This window comes from Sinocyclocheilus anshuiensis, unplaced genomic scaffold (genome assembly GCF_001515605.1).
Source record: "Sinocyclocheilus anshuiensis isolate Anshui unplaced genomic scaffold, SAMN03320099.WGS_v1.1 scaffold387, whole genome shotgun sequence".
Lineage (NCBI taxonomy): Eukaryota > Metazoa > Chordata > Actinopteri > Cypriniformes > Cyprinidae > Sinocyclocheilus > Sinocyclocheilus anshuiensis.
In genome coordinates, this window is record NW_015549624.1 from 941,068 (window position 1) to 966,970 (window position 25,903).

At 38.2% G+C, this 25,903-nt stretch overlaps 1 protein-coding gene and 1 pseudogene across 1 annotated transcript; one reads left to right on the forward strand and one right to left on the reverse strand.

Annotated features, from left to right (window-relative positions):
* On the forward strand, window positions 1-10,779 carry LOC107659505 (ras-related protein Rab-8B-like). The gene is made up of 7 exons (XM_016448472.1): window positions 1-187; window positions 4,522-4,582; window positions 6,597-6,657; window positions 6,751-6,828; window positions 7,068-7,157; window positions 7,479-7,595; window positions 9,236-10,779. Exons 1-7 carry the CDS (start codon window positions 64-66, stop codon window positions 9,326-9,328), a joined length of 624 nt encoding a protein of 207 aa, XP_016303958.1. The 5' UTR covers window positions 1-63; the 3' UTR covers window positions 9,329-10,779.
* LOC107659504 (transient receptor potential cation channel subfamily M member 1-like) lies at window positions 10,612-25,589 on the reverse strand (annotated as a pseudogene).
* Between the last annotated feature and the right edge of the window lie 314 nt (window positions 25,590-25,903).

Genomic DNA, 25,903 nt, shown 5'->3' on the forward strand with positions numbered 1-25,903 from the left:
GTCAATGCCTTGAACAAGGGAAACTGTGCACTGTCATTCATAAAGGAAATACCGGCTTGGTAAATGGCGAAGATTTACGATTACCTTTTCAAGCTCTTGCTAATAGGAGACAGTGGAGTGGGAAAGACATGTCTGCTGTTCAGATTCAGCGACGACGCGTTTAACACCACCTTCATCTCCACAATCGGTCAGTTCACCGGCGATCTGGGTAGAAGGTACTGGATGGTGTCCCGTTATATGCAGGACAATAGTGGTCAGATACAGTAAAGCTGTCATAATTAGGGTTCTAGTGGCATTTGTATTGATAAAGTACGTTTAAAAAGCACCTGTGGGTTTTTTTAATCAATCATGTGATTGTGTAAAACTAAAACATCTGGATTCATTTAGAAATGCATAGGCCTTTGAGTACATACAACTGTTAAGCTTGTTTATGTTGACAGATATTTATTTAAAATAGTTTTAAAATGTTTATATATATATATATATATATATATATTATATATATATATATATATCCTATACACACACACACATTTTATTTGTTTAAATTAACTAGTAACATATATACAGTTTATTCTAGCATATAGACAGATTATATCTATATCTGCCTATATATACAGATATAGGTAGGCTACTCTGGAAACAATGTTGTCAGCTCTGTAAAGGTGTGAGAGTCATATTTTGCTGACCAGAGCTGTATCTACTTTTATCCTGTGATACCCGCTCACTAATGGCCTTACAAGTTCATTCATACAGGAGTCTACACAAGGGAAACATAAACAGTGTATTGAGTTATATAGGCATTCTGTGTTCACGCTGATGGACTCAAGCCACTCAGTACATTGCTGATAGATGTTTTGTTTTAGGTTTAAAACCATAAGCAGATATTGATTTCCATATAATGACTCATTATTCTTTGACGGTGAGAAAGAAGGAACGTGCTTCTTCATGATGCAGAAAACTTGCAATAAACTATATTGATAAGTATGCAGGGTGAAGAAACTTGGTAGCAACCTGCAGTAGTCTTTTTTTATTTGCTTTTTTTTTCAGAAAGATTTTCTGTATTTTTTTCTGTCAGTATGAACAAACAAAAAATGTAAAAAAAAAAAAATTTAATACAGAAACTTCCAAATGGGGGTTTTCACAGCAGTGCCATAAAAGAACCATTCTGGGTTCTTTAGTGAACAGTTCTTAAAAGAACCATTTTTCTTAGTGTAAAGACAATTTTAATCATCTAAAGAAACCTTTTCCGGTATAAAGAACCTTTTATGAAATGGAAAGGATCCATTAATATACCATGAAGGTTTTTCATGGAACCATAGATGCTGATAAAGAACCTTTATTTTTTAGAGTGTATATGATTCAAATGACATCTACTTTTAAATAAAACAAGAAAAAATGCCAAAATTTTTTTTTTTAAATATCTCAAGCATCTTTAAAATCTCAAGTACATTTATCTTGCTTTAAAGATTTTTAGACAAAATACTGCATGAGAAAATTATTTTGCAGTGTGTGTGTGTGTGTGTGAATGTTGCAGTTGTCTTTCGTCTGCCTGCACAGAGAGTTTAGTCATTTCCTTTGTCAGTTTTTCCATCTGATTAAAAAGTCACCGCCCCCTCTGCCTTTGTTTGCGATGCTGTCTTGCAATGGGGTCTCTGAGCCTTGACTTTCTTTCAGACTTTAGTTGTATTTGCAGCCTGTTTATCTGTAACATTCCCTGGTGAAAAGCAGCAATTTTGATGAAAATGTTGATGTTGGGATGTTAGAAATCATCACGGTCAGTCTGCATGAACAACATTTTGGTGACACCATCAGGACGGGGTGCTGGGGAAAGTACGGTTCCTTTGTGCGAGGTCATAGTAGACTTGACCGTGAACAGAGGGCTGTACTGTTTGAATCCCCATCATGCTCTCGTGATATTCACTCAGCCCATCTCAGCATTCTTCCGCCAATGCAGCCGAGCATTTGACTGGCATCTGCTTTCTTGTGCCAGGACGTCCATGACCCCAGTTGTGGCCACTCTGCATACTTCCCCACACTTCTCTGAGCGTCCCCACCTCCGCTTCCTGTGACTGTGTGTGTTTCTCTCAGGGTTGTGATATTGCTTAACTAAGTTGCTTGATAAATTATGTTCCTCATCGTAGTTGTAGCTAAAAGCTTTGGTTAGATTACTGAATGTAAATGTCATAAGCATTTGTATCATTAGCTATTTCCATCCACACATTTATATGCGCATTTTGGGATATTGCATAATAAACGCTGGATGGAAACGCCAAGATGCACATAAATAAAAATAAAAAAAGTGCATAAAAAACGTATGCGCTCAAATAACCCTGTTGAAAAAAAACCAGCATGGTTAGGTATGTTTTGAAGAATGGCTGTTGATTTGAGCTGGTCCTTAGCTGTGCTTGTCCTAAGCTGGTCCTAAGCAACTAGCTCCTGCTCAGGACCAGCTTAGGACCAGCACTTGACCAGATTAAACCAGCTTAAACCAGTTTAAACCAGCTCAAACTAGCAGCCATGCTTCAAAACATACCTAACCAGCATATGCTGGTTTTTTTCAACAGGGAAGTAGGATACATTTCTTATCAGTTCTCCATTGTTTCACCGCCGGAGCAGATGTAGACAAAAATGACTCCTAAGCGATTGAAGTGTTTTGTTGTTGGAGGTAATAATGAACATAGTAGTCGTCATTAACTCCCGACATCTGAGCCACTGAAGAAGCAGTGGATTACGTTTGTTTGTGAAGGGAATGCACCCCTGATCTATATAAATGCGTCTATGTTCGTGCGAATCATTCGTGATCCATCCTCACCTACAGAAGAAGTGAGTATAAGGTTTTTTATGAATCTTTGCAAATCGTCTTTCCTAATAACGTGCTAGTTAGCAAGTTTCACAATGAATGCGGCTAAAGTTTACCGTCTCTCAGAGAATGGCTCGGAAGAGAGGGGCGGGGTTAAGAGAGCTCATTTGCATTTAAAGCGGCATGCTACAAAACAGTTTGCTCTGAAAAGAGCTGTTTTTGACCGGGTAAAAAGGGTGTTGTTTTACACTACCATTGAGAAATTTTAACCAAAGTATGTTATAGACTTTTCATTAAGACCCTAAAGAATCATATCAACTTGTGGAAAATGGGCATCCGATGACCTCTTTAATGCACATCAAAAAAGACATGTGACTTTGTGATGGGACATCATACCTGGATCTCATTGATGGATTTCATTGCTAAGCATCTGAAATGATAGTTTTGTCGTTCTAAAATGCTTGAGCAAAGTCTCGTCAAAGTGCTTCGTTACAATTAACTCCCAGAACTGTTCCCAAACAGCAGGCTCCCAAAATAAGATAACATGAGCGCGCTTTGTCTGCGTGCTCTGAAGCTCATAATTTATTGGATAAAAACATTATTATATACAGTGCCTTTCAGTCACATAGCTAGTGACTGAAACAACATTTTCTGAAGAAAATGTGGTGTTCGCTCAATCAAAACAGTACAAAAGCATTGTGGATGGTTATAAGTAACTAATATAATGCTTGATAAAGGGCTTGTTATGCTCTTCATTGTAGCTGTAGCTAAAAGAATCTACTGAATTAGTGAATGTAAATGTAATAAACATGTTTCAGTGACCTAAACAACTCTATTACGTTTTCTGAAGAAACTGACTAAATCTCCTATGACAACTTGCATTGTTACATATCATCGAGTCTGAGAAAAGAACATAACGCTGCAGACAACATGTAAACGCCGTTATTGCTGTTTTCCGTGTTCGTGGAGTAAATATTTGTACACAGCTTTTTAAAAATGGCGGGTAGCTAGCTAGTGTTTCGTAAGCGTTTGGCCAATCAGTGGACCTTTATTTGCCCGACAAAATTTTACTGAAATACATTGCTAATATGACCACACCTCCTTAAAAAAAAAAGATACATTTATTTGTTCGACAAAATGACACGAGGTAACAAAATTTAGTGAGGTTTGTGCTTAAGATAAGAACCTTTTTCGGTATAAACCTTTTGTTTACCAGCCCAGATCTTCAACCACTATATTGTTGTAGCATTAGACATTTTTCCACAGGAAAACCACAATACAGAGTCACTCATTTGACTAGTTGTATTGAGTGTAAGACATATTATCTCTTTGATTTCTCTAAGGTTCTACTGAATGCCACATTTTGCATCATAAATAAGCTTTGAATCCTCCATCTTGATTGTTTTATTGATTGGAAATCAATCATCTCTCAACACCATCAATAGGCTTTAGATGTCATATATACAGAGCAACCTAAAATGTTGAGTATATTGTTGCATGGCACACAGCATTTGTGTGAGGCCTGGAATACAGAAAAACAAGCAATTTTCCACTAACCAGCAGGGCAAAAAATGGCAAGAGGAGCAGTTTAACCCCAGGAACTGGAAACAACTCATCTATATCTTCACCACTGCAGTGCAACATTGATTATATCATTGATTCCATGTGGTGCCAGTCATTGAAGATCTGACGATGTTTCTCTTTTTCTCTGTTGCCAGGAATTGATTTCAAAATCAGAACTGTTGAGCTGAACGGGAAGAAAATCAAGCTGCAGATATGGTGAGCCATTTGTCTGTCATGAATATGCAGCGATATGTCCTGTTTTATATGCGTCCCGTTATATCATCATTTACACATCATCTTCAGAGATATTTAAAGCTGTGTAAACTGTTAGTGTATTATTCACATCCTAAAAAGACTTTCTGAATATAGAGAACACAAGTTTTTGCACATAGGCAGAGTTTGGTGCTTGTAAGTAGCTTTGAAGCTATTAAGCTATTGTAGGCTACTTCTAAAAGTTTAAGAAAAGACACCTCTAGCATATTTGTAATTACACTTTTTAATAAAGCTGTGACTTAGAACATTTAAAATATATTAGCTTTGTAATAGCTAAATGTACTATCAAATAATTCCAATATAGTACAGTGTAATTAAGTACTTAAGTAATCATGTGTACTTTTTAAAGAACACCAAATAGTAATTAAATTAATGATCGTAACTAAACGTACATTAAAGTACAACTTTTAATTTGACTTTATTACAGAGTAAACCTTTTAAAAGTGCGTTAAATTCACTTAAGTCCCTGTTGAAAAAACCAGCATATGCTGGTTAGGTATGTTTTGACGCTGGGATGCTGGTTTAAGCTGGTCCTTTGCTGGTTTAAGCTGGTCCTTTGCTGGTTTATGCTGGTCCTTTTGCTGGTTTATGCTGGTCCTTTGCCAGCACATGACCAGCTTAAACCAGCAAAGGACCAGCACAAACCAGCAAAGGACCAGCTTAAACCAGCATTCCAGCGTCAAGCGGCTTTTTATTTCAGCAATATTATATCATCTCCAAGTAGTTTTATAAAAATATACTTTATAAGTGTAAGTGTTTTATAAATATACTATATATAAGTGCATATTCAGTACAATTAAGTGCAGTTTCTTTCCCATCTAAATTACAACTACAACTTGCCTGTGATTAGCAGAGGCAAGTAGCTAATCATGAGCTAGCTATATGCTAATTAATTTCTGTACTTCGTTCAAAGCACTACAAAGGAGGTTTTTGGCCTCCTACAATGCTGATATATCAGTTAGAACTCGTAAACTCAGGTACCTGGTTAAAACATCCATTTTCAAAATCTTTTAATATGCCAAATAGATGATAATCTAGAACTATAAATGGTCAAATAAGTAATTTCTCATTCTGTTTTCCACTTAGCTTGCAAGTTAAACAGTTAGCAGGCAAGCTTTGTGTAGCCCTCATCAATCAAACTGCTAGCTTAGCATACCAGTAACCTGCTATCATAGCATTTCACAAGCCCATTATTCTGCTAGTTTAGCATACACTAGCCTTTTAGTCAAATTTTTAAATTTAGCCACTAGACACAGCTTAGCATACTTTAACTGCTTAGTCTGATAGCCTACATATATACACAAGTTACTAGACTACACTGACTAACCTGCAATTATAGCATATGGCTAGCCCATTAACCTGCCCTGTTGAAAAAACCAGCTTATGCTGGTTAGGTAAGTTTTGACGCTGGGATGCTGGTTTAAGCTGGTCCTTTGCTGGTTTATGCTGGTCCTTTGCCAGCACATGACCAGCATAAACCAGCAAAAGGACCAGCAAAAGGACCAGCAAAGGACCAGCATAAACCAGCAAAGGACCAGCTAAAACCAGCAAAGGACCAGCACAAACCAGCAAAAGACCAGCTTAAACCAGCATCCCAGCGTCAAAACATACCTAACCAGCATATGCTGTTTTTTTCAAAAGGGTGCTAACTTACTATGTATGTGATATCACATTACACATTGTGGCTGGCCTTCCTGATAACAGTCGTAATGCTCACGCTCCCTGTCCAGTTAGGTGACTAATGAAGGATGAGACGTGCAGATGATAGTGTCATGGACAGGCTGTACATCCGTACCTCTCTCTCTATCTACAGGATGTTTATATTAAAAGCTGGCAAAGAGCAGGGTGGGATTCACTGTAAACGAATGTGAAGTGTTGAGGCCGAGCAGGGTGACAAAGGAAGGAAGGAACAAGGATGCATATACTATTTGCGTGTGACTGTCTGATTGTTTTACAGGGACACAGCAGGACAGGAAAGATTTAGGACGATCACCACGGCGTACTACAGAGGCGCTATGGTAAAACACCACTGGCTACTACTCATGTATATATGTGAAAGTGAGGATCACTGAAGATGGATGTTTCATATTTTCTGCTTGCTTTGTTTTCAGGGCATTATGTTGGTATATGACATCACCAGTGAAAAGTCATTTGAGAATATTAAAAACTGGATACGCAACATTGAGGAGGTAACACTGGAAAATGTTCACATATTGATTTGTGTAGTGTTATAATTTACATTAACGGTCCTGGTTTCTCATTGGTTAATACATTGCAGTCCAATCATATTAGGGGGCCATTGTATAATATGCTTGTTACCCACTCTATAAATGTATAACAAATATAATTAGTTTATTTGATACATTTGTTAGAGAATTTAACTTGGAAGTGCTGAACTTCTCAATCTAATTTCAGTTACTAATTTCAGCATGCATCATCTGACGTAGAGAAGATGATCCTCGGAAACAAATGTGACATGAACGACAGGAGACAGGTGTCCAAAGAGAGAGGAGAGAAAGTGAGGCCTCTCACGTCTTACAAACGTATAGTTTTCCATACAAGGAATAAATAATTTAAAAAGAGTAATATAACATAAATCTTTTAAAATAAGAAGAACAAATAAAATGCCTAAATGTCATTCTTGTAACACTACCTTTTTATTATAGGTATAGTATTTTGAATCAGATATTCAGTATTTTGAGTGATACTGGAACGAATTTTAATGATATATTTTGTATTTTTATAGAAATATTTGATCTAGTAGTTTTTTTGTTTTTGTTTTGTTTTTTGAACATTTTGTTTTGACAACTGTGTTGTCATCTTTTTACTTTTTGTCCAGTTGGCAATTGATTACGGGATCAAGTTTTTGGAAACAAGTGCAAAAACCAGCGTAAATGTCGAAGAGGCCTTTTTCACACTTGCTAGAGACATTATGGCTCGACTTAGCAGAAAAATGGTGAGTGTTTTTTGAAGTTTTTTGTAAAACTGGCAAAAAAAGAAAAAACTGTATTTGACATTTATCATTATTTGTATTAAAATTATTTGTACAAATGATTAATATATATATATATATATATATATACATATACACTATATATATGTCATGAATCATTATTACAATAAATCACATTTTAGAATGATCACTACTGTGGGTAAAACAAAAAAACACATTGTTTTATAATTGCACTTAGTTTGATTACTATGGAAGCCCATTTCCGCCACTGAATAACATTTTTTAAAAGGTTATTGTGACTTTTTATCTCACAATTCTGACTTTTTTTCTCAGAATTGCAAGTTTATATCTCAAAGTTCTTACATCATATCTCATGAAAAAGTCACAATAACAAGAAGAAAAAAGTCAGAATTGCAAGTTTATATCTCACAATTCTGACTTTTTTTCTCAGAATTGCAAGTTTATATCTCAAAGTTCTTACATCATATCTCATGAAAAAGTCACAATAACAAGAAGAAAAAAGTCAGAATTGCAAGTTTATATCTCACAATTCTGACTTTTTTTCTCAGAATTGCAAGTTTATATCTCACAATTCTGACTTTATAATTCGCAATTGCGAGTTTATATCACGCAATTCTGAGAAAAAATCTGAATTGCGAGTTTATATCTCACAATTCTGACAATTTCTCGCAATTCTGACTTTATAACTCGAAATTGTGTTTGTATCATGCAATTCTGAGAAAAAAAATCAGAATTGCAAGTTTTTATCTCACAATTCTGACAATTTCCCGCAATTCTGACTTTATAACTCGAAATTGTGAGTTTGTATCATGTAATTCTGAGAAAAAAAATCAGAAGTTTATATCTCGCAATTCTGACTTTATAATTCGAAATTGTTATGTCTCGCAATTCTGACTTTATAACTCGAAATTGTGAGTTTGTATCATGTAATTCTGAGAAAAAAAATCAGAATTGCAAGTTTTTATCTCACAATTCTGACAATTTCCTGCAATTCTGACTTTATAATTCGCAATTGTGAGTTTATATCACTCAATTCTGAGAAAAAATCTGAATTGCGAGTTTATATCCCGCAATTCTGAATTTATAACTCGCAAATATATCTCGCAATTCTGACTTCAGTTTATATCTCACAATTCTGACTTTATTTTGCGAGTTAATTGCGAGTTTATATGCTTTAAAGTATGTTTAACAAACTTTTCTAACTTTTTAACTTGAAATTGTGAGTTATTAAGTCAGACGTGAGAAAACATCAGTCTTTTTTCCCCTCAGAACTGGACTTTATATCTCACAATTCTGAGAAAAAAGGTCAAAATTGTGAGTTTGTATCTTATAATTCTGACTTAATTTCTTGCAATTCCGACTTTATAACTCACAATTGTGAGTTTATATCACACAATTCTGAGAAAACAAAATCTGAATTTAGTTTATATCCCGCAATTCTGACTTTATAACTCGCAATTCTGACTTCAGTTTATATCTCACAATTCTGACTTTATTACTCACAATCGTGAGTTTATATACAGTATATATATATATATACATATATATATATATAATTTTTTTTAATTTTTTTTATGTTTAACAAAGCAAAATTAAAATGTTTCTATCGTTCTGTTGACTAGAATGATGGTGGTCAAGCAGATAGCGGAGGGCCGGTGAAGATTTCAGAGAAGCGCTCTAAAAAGCACAGCATCTTTAAGTGTGCTCTGCTGTAACGCTTTTACGGCAAGTGTATACAGTACGTTCACTCGCTGTGTGTCTGCGGCAGCCAGAAATGCTCTGCTGGTATAACGTGTCACACGAGCCCCTGCAAAGAGCTGGACTATCAGGCTCAAGAACAGATGAAGGATCGTCTTTCCAAGCTCTTAAAGTCAAGATGGAACAGAGGAATGATGCAGCTTTGAGAGATTTAGTCAGTTCACTCGGTGGTAGAGTCACAATGGGAAACGTTTCCTTTGTTGTGTGGTGATAATCGTGATGATTGTGTTAAAAGATAATGGATCAAATACGAATGTTTGCTTTTTTTTAAATGTTATTGTAAAGTATTCTATATGGACACAGCACATGCTGTCTTAAAACATTTGCTGCTGAAGGCTTAGATGTATCATGTACAGTATGAATTAGTCAGTGAGTCTGTCTTGTTGTAACATGTTCCTGGGTGTCTTTTATACAGTATATACACTGTGTTCTTGCACTGGTTCAAAAAATGTAATAGAGAAAATCTGTAAAAGACCATTTTTGGGATGCCAGTGGGTTAAAAGCACTTTATATGTGTTTTTAATGAGCTCTCCTCACAGGCACGTCCATGTATAGCACAGACGGACATCAATCCATCTGCAGGAAGGTTGCAAAGATAGAACATGATGGCTGCAGTGCATGATGGGTGAAGGAACATCTTCAGGTCAGGTATCAAAGGGAACACGTATTACTTGGCAAAATCACAGTCACCCGTAGAAAGTGTGTGTCTGACACATCTAAACCTGAGAAATTGTGCCTGTGTTGTACTGTAGATCCTTAGCCTTAGGGTGATAAAATATAGGGTTTATATTAAAATTCAGTCTAGCACTGATCTGTGAAAATTGTGTGACAATTTTTGAATATGATAATGATCATTCACTAATTAATTAGCATTTAAATTAATGTTTTAATTTGAGAACAGGCTGCTTGGCCATGTGAAATCAAGTATAGAGACTAGGGTCTTGGTGTCAATGCTACAGTATGTTTTGTATTTTGCTAAACAGGAAAGCCACTAACGCATGCTTATGAAAATTCATCAACGAAAACTGACCTTTTTTTCTATTCCAGCTTGATATTTTTCATTTGAGCTCTTTTTCATTTTTTTGTTCAATAACATCCAGTGCATAAGGTTATATACTCAATGTACAAGCAACCTTTATTTACTGTTTACATATTTTTCACCATAGCCTCTTACAGAAACATAGTTGCCAAAAATTGGTATTATGCTTTTTTTTTTTTTTTTTTGCTTGTACTGTGATTATGTGTAGTTGTTTTAGTCAAAGGTTGCAGGGTGAATGCAACTGGTTAAATCAGCACTTTTGTTTTCAAACGTGTGAGACATTTCGGTCTCCTATTCAAACTTCACTAATAGTTGTGTCAGAAGAAGTAGCACAGATTACAGCAATAAAACATCCCCATTTGGTAATTATTTCTTCCGACTACTTGTGCTGATATTGGGGACCTTAATGCCTTGGAACTGGATCTACTGTATTAATCTGAGTTGGACTGTTTGAATCTTCGAAATAAATTTTTGGTGATCGTCATTTCACTTTGACAAATGTTACATATCATGACCACTGATATTCAGATGGGACCATTGTTATGCATGTATTTTCTTTCATATTTGTGATTGTATGACCGAATTTTTAAGAAATGACGTGTTGTTATTGGACTCTATAATGCGACCCGTTTCCTGAAAAGCTACAGTATGCTTATTTAAACATGTTGAAACCTTAACAAAGAAAATGTGAACAAGAATTTGAAGTGTGGTTTTATTAACTGTGGACTTTTATACTACATATAACCAAAGTAAATACTGTATAAACTTATCTTCTGCTTATTTTTTTCTCGTGTAAAGTTCTTCTTTTATTTTTCAGCAGTTCATCATCCAGAACAACAGATGGTGCTATTACACAGTCTTATTCCCACAATAAACAGAATGCACCACTCATACAACATGCCAACTCCAACCATTTTGCATTGCGGTAGACTCATTTTGTCCTTTGACTAGTTCAGTTTGCATAGCCTTACTTTTTAGCCCATAAAATTTCATAATACTGTCATTTTACCAGTCAAAAAACATCTAAACCATAATACATAAATTACATGATGAAAACCAGAGCAGTGAGCAGGGATACATACCGTCACGATGTATTTTGTACATTAAATACATATACTGATGGAAATACTTTAAGTGCAAGCACACAAATAATGGATAGTTGATACTATGGCTTCAGAGATTTGCTACTCGGTTAACTTGATCATGACACCTGAGTGCATACTGTTAATGTAAGTATATAGTTTTATAGGTGGATATACAGAATTTAATGTGTGTGTCATTCTTGTCTGTTGAATTTCTGTTCTTATTGGACTCCCTCTGGAGTGTCTGGTCACGGTTCATCTGATGGTGCATCATCTGTTGTCTTCTGTGCTGGTTTACCTGGATCATCAGGAGAGTCCCCAAATGTTCCAGCAAGGTCTCTTTCACTGCTTGATCCGTGGGCTCTTTTCAAGCTGTTTCCTAAGGACTTGCAAGGTTTTGTGGACCAGCTTTTAGATCTTCCAGGGAGGAACATTGTGTCTTCTGGCAGTAGCAGATGGCTACCATCAGCTTGGACTTCAGAATCAAAGGGACCTACACCTGTTGGTATCTCCTCTGTTTGCTCTCCGTCTTGCTTCTCTGAACTTTCCTCCTTTCCAAGACCTCCTTCAGGATCATCTGGTTCCTTTGTCACTTCCTGTTCAGTATCTTTCAGGCATTTGTCCACATTGTCACTCCCTTCTTCCTGATTTACCTGATCTACATCAAGTGATGCCTGTCTTCCAGTCGTCCCCGCTGAGTGTAGCTCTTCACCCTTTCTTATCCCATCTTCAATAATTGACTGATGTCGTTCAAGATTCACTGATCCATCTGAACTGTCCATTGTCTTCTCCCCATCTTGCATTCCCATCTCATCTATACTATGTCTAGAAGAAACTCTCAGCATTTGTTGCTCAGGCTGGTCAGAATGTTGCTCTACCTTGAAACTGTTGCTAAATTGGTCAATCTGGTCTACCAAGGGTCTTACCGTTGATACCTTTGGCGCCTGACCAAAAAGACTAGGGTGTACCTTATACTCATAGCCAGCACTCCAACGTCTTGTAGCTGGAGACCCACCCATTCCTTCTCCTTCTAGATTTGGTTCTCTTCCACTTGCTTGATCAAATGAGATTGTGCTCCAACACCTTCGTACAGTGGACGGGGATGTGCTTTGTATTTCTCCGGGATAGTATTTAAAAGCTTTCACCTTTTCTAGAGGGTAGGAGGTAGTCGCCTGAAGTTTTGCTCTCTCCATGATCAAGGCTTCTTTCAGTGTGGCTCTATCTGAAGAAGTCTGGTTGTCAGGAACTGTAGATTTGGGTGATTCTGGCTTTGTCCCTTCAACCTCAACATCCTTATCACAAGGGAAGATTCGGATGTCCACACATGAGCCAAGGCGTCTTTTTACCCCTGGAATTTTCACCTCTAGAGTCTGGCCATATTCCTTTGTGTTGAGGTTTGTAGTGCTTATTGTTTTACTCAGATCTGCCTCTTTCTCCTCAGGTGGACGGTCATCAACACCCAAGTAATAGCGGTAGAGGCTGTACCCATCAGCACTGTTGATGCTACTGTGACGTTGGAGAGAGGAGGGGTCACAAATAGAGGAGGCCGATGAGCGTGTCCGGGTGAGTTCGGAGTGGTCGATTCCCACCAGTCTTTCCAAGGCATTCACCATTCGGCCATTAATGTCTTCCAGCTGGGACAAACGAAGGTCCACTGTCTGAAGGGAGGCCTTCATTGTGTTCTCCCTCTCATTCACCTCCTCAAGGCGCATGGACATGTTCTCCACCCTGAGCATGAACAAGAAGATTGTGTAAATGTGATGATTGAATAGATAAGAAGTTTGCAGACTGGGATTTAAGAGATTTACCCGTATTCCTGTACTTAAATCACCTTTCATTTGTAACCCTGATACGTTCATCATTTGAGGACTGTTGCTCATCTTCTTTCTCCCTGAAATATTCCTCCACACATTGCTCCTCAAACTCATACAGCATCTTCAGCTCGTCCGGGGTAAGAATAAGCTCTTTATGAGGAAAAGACATATAATACAAACAAATATTTATCTCATGGTCTTTTACTACTCACTTGGAACACCTGCATCTTGATCATTTATAATTTGGTCTAATTATTTTATGAAACTCACTTAATCCTTTATCCTTTTCATCCAGTTCTCCCTCCTTTTTCTTACTACAGCGGCAGCAGAGTTTGCGAAAAAGGATGTAGAGGTGGCTAAAGATAATCATTGGTGGAGGCAGCACTGGCCTGTCATGGAAAGTCATGATGAGCTGATATCTCTGAAACTTCCACACCTGGTTCGAAATGGACTTAACCTCAAAGAATGTGTTGCTTTAATGAGAGAAAACACATAACAGTGAATCAGCGCCACTGAACTGTTAAAATATATTCACCAATGAAGACTTTTTTGTAAAGACCAATAGCCACAAATTGTTTGGATTTTACATGCTACAAGTGAAACAAGTCATCAAAACCATGAAATGGTAGCATTCTTACTTGAAGACAGCAATGAGCAAATTCACAAGCAGGATGTTGGCCACTAACAAATAACAGGCCATGATGGCCGGAGTCAGCCAGGCTCCAGGGATGCAGGGTGGAAGCTTTTTCCCATCCTCATCATATAAGTTTTCTCCACAGGGGGCTGTTTAAAAAAGCTTTCTTGTTACATTTTAGTACCAACAATCGATCTGTTCCGCATTCACAACAATTCCAATGCCGCTATACCATTAGTAGGGTTATTTTTCATGAAAACAGTGTTTATCATTGTGTCAAATGTTTATAGTTTTGCTTACGGTTTATTTCCATTGCGTAAACTTGAGCACATTCCAGAAGAGCAAGTATAGTCACAAACAGTCAGTTAGTGCAAGTGGAAACCAGAAACAAAAACAAAATATGCAGCAAGAATTAATCAAATCCAACATCTTAATCAACAGAAAGGCAGGATAATCAACTAGAAACTGCTGCAATGTGTATGGCAGAGTAATGGCATACAGCCTGAAATACTGAAATAACCACAATTTGACAACAAATTTTTCTGTTTCCAAATTTGAAAGTTACAAGACTGAATTCTCAAAAGGTTCCTAACACAACAAGAAAGGCACTAGGCATGATGTTATAGGGCAGGGATCCTCAAATCTGGCCCATGAGATCCACTTTCCTGCAGAGTTTAGCTCTAACCCTAATCAAACACACCTGAGCAAGCTAATCAATGTCTTCAGGATCATTAGAAAATCACAGGTAGGTGAGTTTGATCAGGGTTGGAGCTAAACTCTGCAGCGTATTGGCCCTCCAGGGCAAGATTTGAGGAACCCTGCTATAGGGGAAGCAGCAACAAACAGCAGGATCACATAGGTGATGGAGATATTAGTGAGGTGTTAGGAAGGTGGATCAGACTGTTAAAGGCCATCTATCTACCCTGGAGGCAGGAAACAAAATCTTACTATAAATTCTAGTCTTACGGTCTATCGAATCTGCAAACACCTCTCCATAGATCATCCAATAAGGCATGTAGAAGATGTTGCGAGCCAAGCGCCATGTGGGCTCCTCGTCTGGGTGGAGGATAGCCTGCCGTGCCACGCCGAAACTCATCAGGACCACCAACATGATCACCACAAAGTACAGCATGTCAATCATCTGCAAGGCAGGTGGCAGCTTATTGAAGTCAAAAGTCCATACAGTTGATAATCAAGTGTACAAGGTCTAAAGGTATAATAGATTTAATTAAATAAATTGCATTACCATTTTCCCAATCATCATGACGTAGGGTCCTAGGTACTTGTTGACTCCAAATATGTCCAGTACGCGGATATACCAGAAGATAATGTCCACGCAGTAGATCACACGGCCGTAGCCCATGTAAGGTTCACTTTGCAGCCTAAGTAGTAGCCCAAGCAAGAAGGTCGAGATGGCCGCCAGGTCTGTGATGTTCCAGTACTCTTCCAACCACACATTTATCTTTTGCCTGAGCTTGCCTGGTTCTGACATCAAAATCTGGAGGAGATAGTATCAGATATAGGCTACAAGCTGATTCTTTGTTATTGGGTTTGGGTTGATTGCACTATTTTTGCATCTATTTCTAGAGATGTGGCTGCAGTGGTGTTTTAAGGAGAGATTGACATCTTTACCTGTCTGACTTTCTCCAACCCCAAAGTGATGATGTATGAAATGACGATCCACTCTTGTAAGGATGGCCAACGCTCCATCTTCACCAGTACTATATAATTGTACAGCATAAGATAGCCAAGGTAGGAAATCTGTCCAATGCAAACCGATTTTGGATTTCAATATAGTTTTAGTTATTGTTTTAAAAATAATATAGTCAAATAAAATAAAATATTCTATAATATATTCTACTCAATCCTTTCAGAGTATTTCCCTGCCTATGGCTCAAGATGCTGGGATAGACTGCCCTAAATAAGACAAACAGTTTGGAAAATGGATGGACGGATTCATTTTTTACTCACAGTATTGAACCAAAATTTGGTGAAAGGGGCATTGTAGAACTCATAGATCTTCGTTCCAATAGGAATCCGTCTCATTTTCTTATTACCTTCCTCCTCATCTCCTTTCTTAGAGGCTGTATCTGCATTGGCATCCTAGATGTACATGAGGTGGTTTTACAACAGGCAGAATTCATAGAAACAGCATCCTCTCTAAAATCTAAATCACCAAATCATCCTGGATTTGTTTTAACCAGACCAAACATAAGATCAAGAAGCTGTTTGATGCAGCATTAACCACTGTGCTAGAGTTCCCGTACTGTTTTCCCCCACGGGACTAACTATAAATACTGAGTTTTTATAGACCGTAAAATAATAGAGTATCTGCAAACTACATATGCTTTCTATCATTTAATCCTTCCACTTTCTATCTACATCGTGTCTGGATGTGTCACGCAAGACCTGTGTTTACAGATGGATTAAGCTCATATTATGTCAGGTCAAGAGCTTTCAGTTATGTACTCTACACTGATCTAATAAAGGAGTGGTTTGTTTAAATAGAAGGAGTGGTGCAGTTTTTACCCGGCCAGACTTATCATCATCCTTGGTCTTCCTGTCCTCACTATTTGCAGTGACTTGATGAGACACGTCATCACCCAGACGGAAATCCAACAGCAGGATAAAAGGTGGGAAAATGAGGCTGAGTATCACCTAAAGTTTGCAGAAACAGAAGAAAAAGGCAAATCACAATCAAGAAACAACTTACAATAAATTATCTAGATATTTGTACGGGAAAACAAGACTTAAATAATCAGGAAGATGTTCATTTGTTGCAGTACATGTAACACTCAATGCAATGACTTTATGAAATATAAGACTTCCTGCTCCAATTTAAGATCAATTTAATTAAAGGCCCTCCAGGAACCCTGGAAATATCTAAAGAAATTGCCTCACCTTCAGTCCTGGGTTTTTACCCATCCTCAGGCTGCCCATCCACATGTCAGTGAGGAGCATCTGGCTGCAGGTGTGGGCTATGAAGTCTCTGTGCTTGGCAGCCACTGCCAACTTCAGACAGGTAGAGTTACTCCAGTTCTTTAACTCGTAAGTCAACAGTTTCATGGCTAGCTGCTCATCATGTTTGTAGGACTGATCCAGCAACTCATAGGCCAAGGTTCCAAACTCCCTAAAATTACCAGAAGTGTAATTGTACAGTGTAGAAATAGATTTTTGCCATATTGAAGTAATAAAACCAATTGTTTTTTATTTAACACTGTAAAACATTTCGGAAAAAAAAACACTTAGCATTTAACTTAGCATAACATTTTAGCATGTTGCCTTTTCCCCCTCATAGGTTGTACATTCATACCTGCATATTAGTGAACCAGACTTGAAAGGGATTTTACATTCACTTACTTGGAGTTGTTATCGAGATCCTGGGATATGTCGTCCACCATCTCACTCTGAGACGACTCATGAGCCATGGCTTTGAGGAGCTTACAGGCCACCAGAGCTTTAGCCATACCCTCCTCGCCCCTCTGCCACAGGAACAGAGACATCTTCTGCCTTTTCATCAGCACTGCCCAGACCATCAGCTCATGGAATGGATAATGGAAGCGGCTGACCTCTGGGTCATCCACATCAATGTCCTCCTCTTCTTCTTTCTTCTTCTTTTGCTTCTTCTTGCCTTTTGGCCTGGGCTCATCATCCTAATGAGGTGAACAGGATATTTATATTAATAGAGATATTGGGTGATCTTTCTTAGAATGTAATTTAAAGAAGTTCAAATATTTGATGTGTACCTCCATTCCAAGCAGCTTTAGGGCTTTAGGCTGGAAATAAAGGGACATGAGAGTACTTAAACTGTTTGTGTGTACTTAAAACATTTAGTAATTTGAGTCATCTCTATGTTTTACCCTCTTTAGTCCATAAAGATTGTTATAAAGAGCTCGGAAGTTTTTCCTTGTGTAGTTACAGCGATAGGCTCCACCCATCAGGTACTCCACCACCAGTCCAATGTCGATCAATGTGATTTGGTAATCTGGTGGGAGATTCCCCTGAAATCAAAAGAACAAAAGTAATTTCTCCTGAAATGTTTGTCAAGTTACATTTTACGAAATACAAGCGATGCATAAAATTATATTTTTATATATTCTTCAGAAAACGTCAGCAGTGAAGTTGGATTAACCAGAATTCAATAGTCAGACAGCTTTACCTTTTTAACATCTCTTACGACAATATGTAGAGTGTTGGCAGGACCAAGTTTCTGATAAACACAAAATAACACAGATTGCATATGATTGCGTAATAGAATTATGAGGAATATTAAAAAAATATGACAGCAGGGCCTGTCTTTTTTCTGTTGATTAATGAATTGCTCTCATGCTCTATTGTACATCCTTTGTGATAAGCTCCAAAATGATAATGGTTACAGTGCTTACAGTGTTGTATAACTCCTCTAATCGAGGGATGGTTAGAAAATGGTGAATGTTTACACCATTTTCTAGCAGGAGCTTGACAAAATCCACTCTGTCCAGAACCAAAGCGTCAATCATGGCCTGCTCGAGGGAGTTCACCTGAAGAGGGCGACAGCGAGCGAGAAGTTAGGTAGAATGCTAAACTTGCTGAAACACTAAATTTAAACACAAGTATTTCGAATATATGCTACATTAATTTTCTGGATTATCCAGTCGTGAAGTTAGGAAAAGGTGGACTATAAACCGTCTCTCACATATCTCACTTAACGTGTACCAGCGTTTACTACAGAGTGTATGCCACAAAATAATGATAAGCAGGCTGCAAGGATGGTATAATTTGATTCCTTAACAAATGATTCTTATGAGCCACATCTGTTCAGGGAATCAAAAACCTACAACACAAGCAAAGTCTAATTTACAATCAAGTGACTCTTATGAGCTGGTTCTTTGAATTAATTGGTATCAAAGACTCAAGAACTCTGGAGTTGCTGGATAAAATCCGTCTGATCAATCTTTTACGCAAGTTTTTAGGAACCACTTTAGGAATACCAGTAAGACTTCATATATAAATGAATGGTGAATTTAAATGAGATACATTATATGAGAAACATAATACATTTAGGGAAAATCTAAGCAAAAGAGTCTTACCCAGTTCAGTAGTTCTAACTTTCTGGGGTCAGTTTCCTCTGGTTGTTCTGGTTTGGCTTTGCCCCCTTTGCCTTTTTTTCCTCTAGCCTTTCCTTTGTTACGTTGAGTGGCTCCTTTCTGCTTTTCATGAGATGGTGCTGCGCTGGTGGAGATGGCAGCGAGGGCGCTTGCAGGCTATGAAAACAAACATTTTAACTTAAGAAAGTCTCTGTGAAATAAATATTTTCTTCTTTCTTGGATATAGATTATTTCACATACTGGTAGATTGTGTCCATACACAAAGATTTGGTTGCGTGCTATATCCACTCTATTCCAAGCCAGAACCAAGCTCAGCTGATCTGGAGCTGATGCGTTTGTTCCTGAATTACAACGAACACACATTATAGTTCATTTCTAACCATGAACCAAATCTGTGGTATTTCAGAAGGTCTGCGTATTCACGATACCTTTCAGTAACGCAGTGAGGATAGCCATTTCAATGTCATCTTGTCCCTCAGCACCCATTCGAAACACTGTTATCTACATATACCAAGTTAGACGGGGCAGCACAATTTTAATATACATACATTTATTTTGGATGAGGATGATGAAAGAATTACTGTGGTGGAAATGAATGGAAAATGTGTTTTTAGGATGAATGCTTTGCCTAGTTTTATTAGCATTAGCGGGACATTCTTATTCACACTCTGCATAACTAGCTTATTTCCCTCTCAAATTACGTAATACTGCTTTTCTTGTTTAGGATGTCTAGTATCAAATGCAATTACCTTTGCAGTTGCAGTCACATGTATGTTAATCTTAAATGTAATCACGTAGGCATGGACTAGTGGCCCTGTTCCAAGACATTCCTGAGTGTTAGCATGCATTGCTAATGAGAGACTTATGGTGGAGTCTGCGTTTTTTAGACTTCATGGCTGCAATGGGAGGAGTGACATCTTAAATTGAACTCTTTATAATATTTTGATAATGAATGCTAGTTCATTTCATGTTTAATATCTTGGTTGAAGCAAACCATTTGGACACAGATGGCTTAGGGAAACACTAGCATGCTTGCTTTCATAATAGCATCTGTTAAGCTATCAATTCATGTTTAATAGTAGGCTTGAAAGTTGTACATTTGCGTACCTAATATCCATATAACGGAAATGCTTATGTGCGTATGTGGACATTTGAGCTCTTACCATACATTAGCATTGGCATTTAATGTAAAAACACTGTTGTGGAAGGCCATTACTCTATCTAATGCCAGACAACGAGATGTGATGTCACTGAAATAAGCGGAGGAGATGTTCAGTGTGGATTAGAAAGAAATTTGATCCACCCTCCTTCCCCCCATCTGCTCATATTCAGGAACAGGGTGAATGAACGTAGCGGGTCGGCAAGAACAGGTGGCACTACACTGATCCTAGTCCAGATGTATAGAGCTACAGATTATCTCCTGTCCTGTGGCAGTATTACTAAATACTTCACATCACTTAGCCTCAGTTAAAGCTGCACCGGCACAAATATTACCATTAACCAAGCTCCCAGAGTGCACTGGATCATCCTATAGGTCATATATAGTCTATAGGCAAGTATATAGTGATTGTGAAGTCCGTTCTAACATATGAAGTCTGAAAGCATTTGTTAATCACAACGGTCTCATAGGTGAAGCAGAAGAACAAGTCGCTCCTGATATGAAAGATGGATATATGAGAGAGACACATGAATAAAGACACATGACAAAATGAATAATGAATGGAAATGTTTATTGATGAAAGGTTGCACAAAGAGTTAAAAAAATATTCATAAAACATTTTATTCTTAGTTGTTTTTATATGTATATTATTATGTTGTTTTAAATGTATATTTGAAAAAAAGAAAAAAAATCTAAAACCAGCCTTGGTTGATTTGCTGGTCTTCGCTAGTTTAGTCTGGTCTAGCTGGTCTCCCAGCCTGGCCAAATTGGTCTTAAGCTGGTCTCCAAGCTGAAAAGTATCCAAAGCCAATCTAAAACAAGAAGACCTGACCAGATTGAGAGACCCACTAAGACTATCTTAGGCTGGTTTAAGCAGAGTGGGTTTGTGTTGATGGATGTTGGTCTACAATTGTGTTACATGATCTTACATCACTGTAGATACTTACCAACTCCCTCTTCTTCATGCATTCAATGACCATGAGCAGAATTTGCCCTGACTGCATTTTGTTGTAGTTAAAGGTTTTCTGGATGGTGACCAGCAGTTGCTCTTTTGCGTCTTCGTTTACCAGTCTAAAAAATACAATTCAGTTGTGATAATGAATAGTTTTGACAACGGATTCTATTAAACGGTCATTCTATTAAAGACGGGTCAATACTAGAAATTCATGGGATAATGTGCATCTAGCTATTAATTTCTAGACATAAACCCCTACAGAGGCATCTGGACCCCTTCAGGGCAAAGCAAAAGGTCCATCTAAACAAATTAATTAATTAAATATTTCTCAATTATATCGATGTTTCAACATTTGAACAAAGAATGTTGTGATAGATCATTTAGAATCAAGCATTCCAGAGATCTGTGTAATAATGACTATTAATACTCACCCTTCAACCTCAGAATATTTGTGGGCGAAGGAAATAATGTCAGAGGCTCGACCACTGCCATCACAAACCACTACAGGCACAGGTGGTTCCTCACGCAGGCTTTCCAGGACAATCGAGATCACATTGGGACCCCCCTCCACAATCAGACATACCACCGGTACACCCTGGCCCAGTCCTGACATGCATATACAGAAAAAAAAGCAATTAACAACTAAATGTTTTGTATTTCTTGGTACAGGGATTGTGCACGTATCAATATAATACTATTACAAAACATTAGCCTGAATGTTTGAGCCTTTTGGGTGTTTTGCGCTGTAAATCTTATTTTCAATTACTCAAAATGCATGCACATAAAAAATTTAAAAGCCCTTTTATGATTAACAAAAGAGAGGTATTTAAAAGTCAGAGAAGTGGGGAGTACAATCATTTTAATTTGACTCTCCCAGGTCTGATCCCAGATGACGATGTGAGTGGTGACAGCTGAGCCTCCCTTTGCTGTCCCTGCCTTATCACGAGCTCCAGGCATAGGATGACAAAGGGAAACCCACAGGTCACAGACACCAAAGCCTTGATCAAATCTAGAATGGCTAGAGCATATCTCCACTGGTCCCTGACCCCATGAACTCCATTACGGATAATCAGGATATATCTCGCGTCATTCAAACCCTTAGCATGCTTTCAAATATGCCCTCTTAGGATCAGAGGTACATTAGACCTAAATCAGATAAGATTTGCTGATGCTACCGCACTTACGCGTGTTAATCTTCTGGAGGGAGATGTGTTTCTCCAACTGCCTGCGTAGTTTGACCTCCGCCCCATATTTCCCACATGTGCCGTTATCAGATAGTATGAAGTGCGAATAGCTATTGTTGAGAACGGCAAGTTTGCTCAGAGGATTGGAGATGGCCTGGTATGGTTTGTTCACCTGAAGAGGAACATAACAATGCAGATGTCAGTGGACAAGTATGAAGCTTCAACTGTTAGATGATGTAGCATAACGCCTTATACAATTATTTTTTCATAAGTTTATGAGCACCATCATGTTTTGTATTGTACACCGATAGTTCGTGCTTACATCTTTTCCAATTAGATCCTCTTTGCTCTCCAGGATTCCCCATGGAGCGATGCCTATAGCACATACCTTCCCTCTTTGATTTAGAAGAGTGATCCTTCAAAGCATCGCCAACATGCCGGATCACTCCTACATTATGAAAGTAATATAAAACAGATTAGGAAACCTTCTTAACTATATCTGATACCAAACCAAATTGAATATGGATGCAAATGTTGGATCCAAGGGATCCATGTGGATTGGAATCATACTTGTTGACCAGGGATCAGCAACTCTGGTCCTGGAGGACCACTGTCTTGCAGAATTTACCTCTATCCCCAATTAAACACACCCTTTTTCCAGGTATGTTTGAGTGGAGATGGAGCTAAACTTTGCAGGACAGTGGCCCTCCAGGACCGGAGTTGCCCATCCCTGTTGAACTCAAAAAATACCTACCAGTGCTGACTCCACCAGTGAAGATCCACGCTCCGGTGGTCACAGCAGCCTTGATCAGGCCTTTCCCAAAAACTTGCTTGAGTTTGGGCTGCAGGTCAAAGTTCTGGAGGCCACCATGAACTGATATAAGCAGCGTGGGCAACTCCAGTTGCCATTCCTTCACCATGAGATGCAGCAAGCTGTCCGGCTTAGTATCATATGACACCCGAATATACTGTAAGAGATATTGAATTATAAGCTTAATGTCAGATTTAACTGTTTTTCTTAAATGAAATATGTTTATTTCCTCACTGCGTGAACTATGCTAACATGGTTCTTTACTTACAATTGTTGGATTATTTAGACTTCAAATCTCGAGAGGGAATTAACTGAGAAATTTGTATTGTCCTTCGCTTACAGGTGGTTATCAAATAAAACTCAGCTTTTGCGTCAAAATACTAGGTTCAATAATAATATAACAAGTTAGTAAATTCACCCCATAATGTTCAAAATACCATGGCTTTGTTGATAAATCCTCCTCCTTGAAATTCAATGGTACCATAGGCGTCTGTGAGGACGGTCTGGGTATGTTTGACCACCAACCATTTCTCCTGAGGAGGGTCCACTTGCACAAGCTGGTTCCCTTCGGAGGGCTTGTTGGTGACGGCGCCTGCTGCAATGGCCGTGTGCTGAGTCACTAGATAACCACAGGCGCACCTGAGGAAAATCACAGCAGAAGTAATGCTGGAGGTTTGTTTTATTGCATGCAACAGGATGTTGCTTACGTAACTTTTTTTTTTTTTTAACTCAATTAGCTGACATTTCATCATGAAAATAATTTGGTTTGAGGGTACTGCCTGTTTTTCTGTGCACGTAGACCACCTATCAGGGCTGTGTCTAAACTGCAGTCAATGTTCAATGGGTACATGCATCAGTGCACACCCTGGCATCCCTCCACCGACAGGAAGTGTGGTGGACTGAACTACACTGCCCCCCTCACATCCAGCCTTGAAACATGCCCACACAGTGATCTGTGCAAGGGCTTATGATGTCACACATCACCCCTCATTACATAAGAGTCTAAAAAGCCTCAAAACAGAATGAGTCATAGAGGTAATTTGTTTCGCACAATGGTGTCATTATATGTAGTTACGTGTTCTTTTGAAATGGGTCAAAATAGGAAAGCTCACCGCGTTGGGTCCTTGGCTGGAAATATGTGGATACATTCTCTTTTGTGAAAGGTTTTTTTCAATCCAAGCTTTCTGGCCCTAAGAAACAGACAAGAAAAGACAGTAAATCAAATAATAAACTAAAATAAAATAAATACTTTTCCGGCCCAAAGAAGCAGAAAGGGAAAAATAAGTCAGAAGAAAGTTCACAATTCACATTATTATGAAAATAAATTCAAATTATTAAAATAAAATAAAATAGTAGTTTGGTTATACAAGCACAAACCTACAACATTACACATATATTCAATGTACCATTCGACCATATTAATATATGTATAACATAAATTACAGCAAGAACTGCTTTTAGTCCCTTGAGTTTGCCCAGAGTAAATAGAGCAAATCCTCTTTGCAATGATAATCCTTACTAAAGTATGAGTGGTACAGTACGCACAAGCCGTAGATATACAGAACGCATGGAAGAGAAAATATGTAGATGGCAAATGTCTAAAGTGATTAACTATGGAGACTTCTGGTGAAACGCATTTGTTCACCATTACCAGTGATAAATGTGCTTTTAGGAATATACTAGTACAAAGATAATGCTGGTCTTTTACAGTTCCCATAGTCAGCTACTAAAACTGCAAAACAACTAACTGTTGCTTCAAGATGTGTGGATATGAGTTGAATGCAAGAGCATCCAGAGAGTCATTGACCAGATCCAGGCTGTAGCCTGTTTTGCCTGAAATTATTAGGTGCATAGCAAATTAGAGTGCAAACTCTGCTCCAGACCATTTATCTCTTTTTTTCTGTTCTGAGAAAGTGCCATGGAAACCCACCAACATTTTTAGCTTTCGAAAAAGATTCTGTCGTGCCAGCTTTGTGCTCCAGCACTGGACGAAAATAACCTTTGGTTCAAAGCAATATCTGTCTGGGCTTTTGTTGGTTCAGCCCTAATTAAGACGAAAGCTTTTGAGGCAAATCCCCCTCGAAAAATCAGTCACAGAACATTAGAGATAAGAAAGACAGATCACATTAGAAACCCACAAAACCATGGCTTTCCATTGCACCATTTTAAGTATAAATCAATAAATTCATAGTTTATAAAGTTTGTCACCTCCTAAATTTTTTAAAAATTAAAAAAAAAAAACTTTTTAAAAATCATAAATTGTTTAACAAAGATAATGTTTTATTGGAAATTGCTAATTGTTGTTGCGTCAAGAGAAGCGAGAAAAAAAAAAATGTAAATCATTCCCAATACTACAATCTCGTAATCCCAATCCTGATCATTCCTACCCCATCATCACATCAGTAGACCACAGTTCCTTCTGGTCACCCAGAGTTAGCTAGCCGGGGTCCTACCTGTAGAGCCTCTAATCGACATTAAGAAGGTGCCAAAGAGAAACTTTCGGCATCAGCGATCCCTCCTGGAGCTCCGCTGGCGAGGGGTGCTCTTTCCCAGAGCGCCGGCGCCCAATGAATCCCACAGGACATGAAACTTCACCACTTTATGAGGGGCTGTTCATATGATGAGCATGTGAGCAGGCTCTTTGTTCGGGGCACGTCCCATGACTCCAGTTCAAGGTAATCCTTTTGGGAGTCCCATGACCCCTCTCTCCTTGCCCACAGGGTATTTTCATCCCTCGCTGGAGCAAAGCACAACAAATCTACTTTGA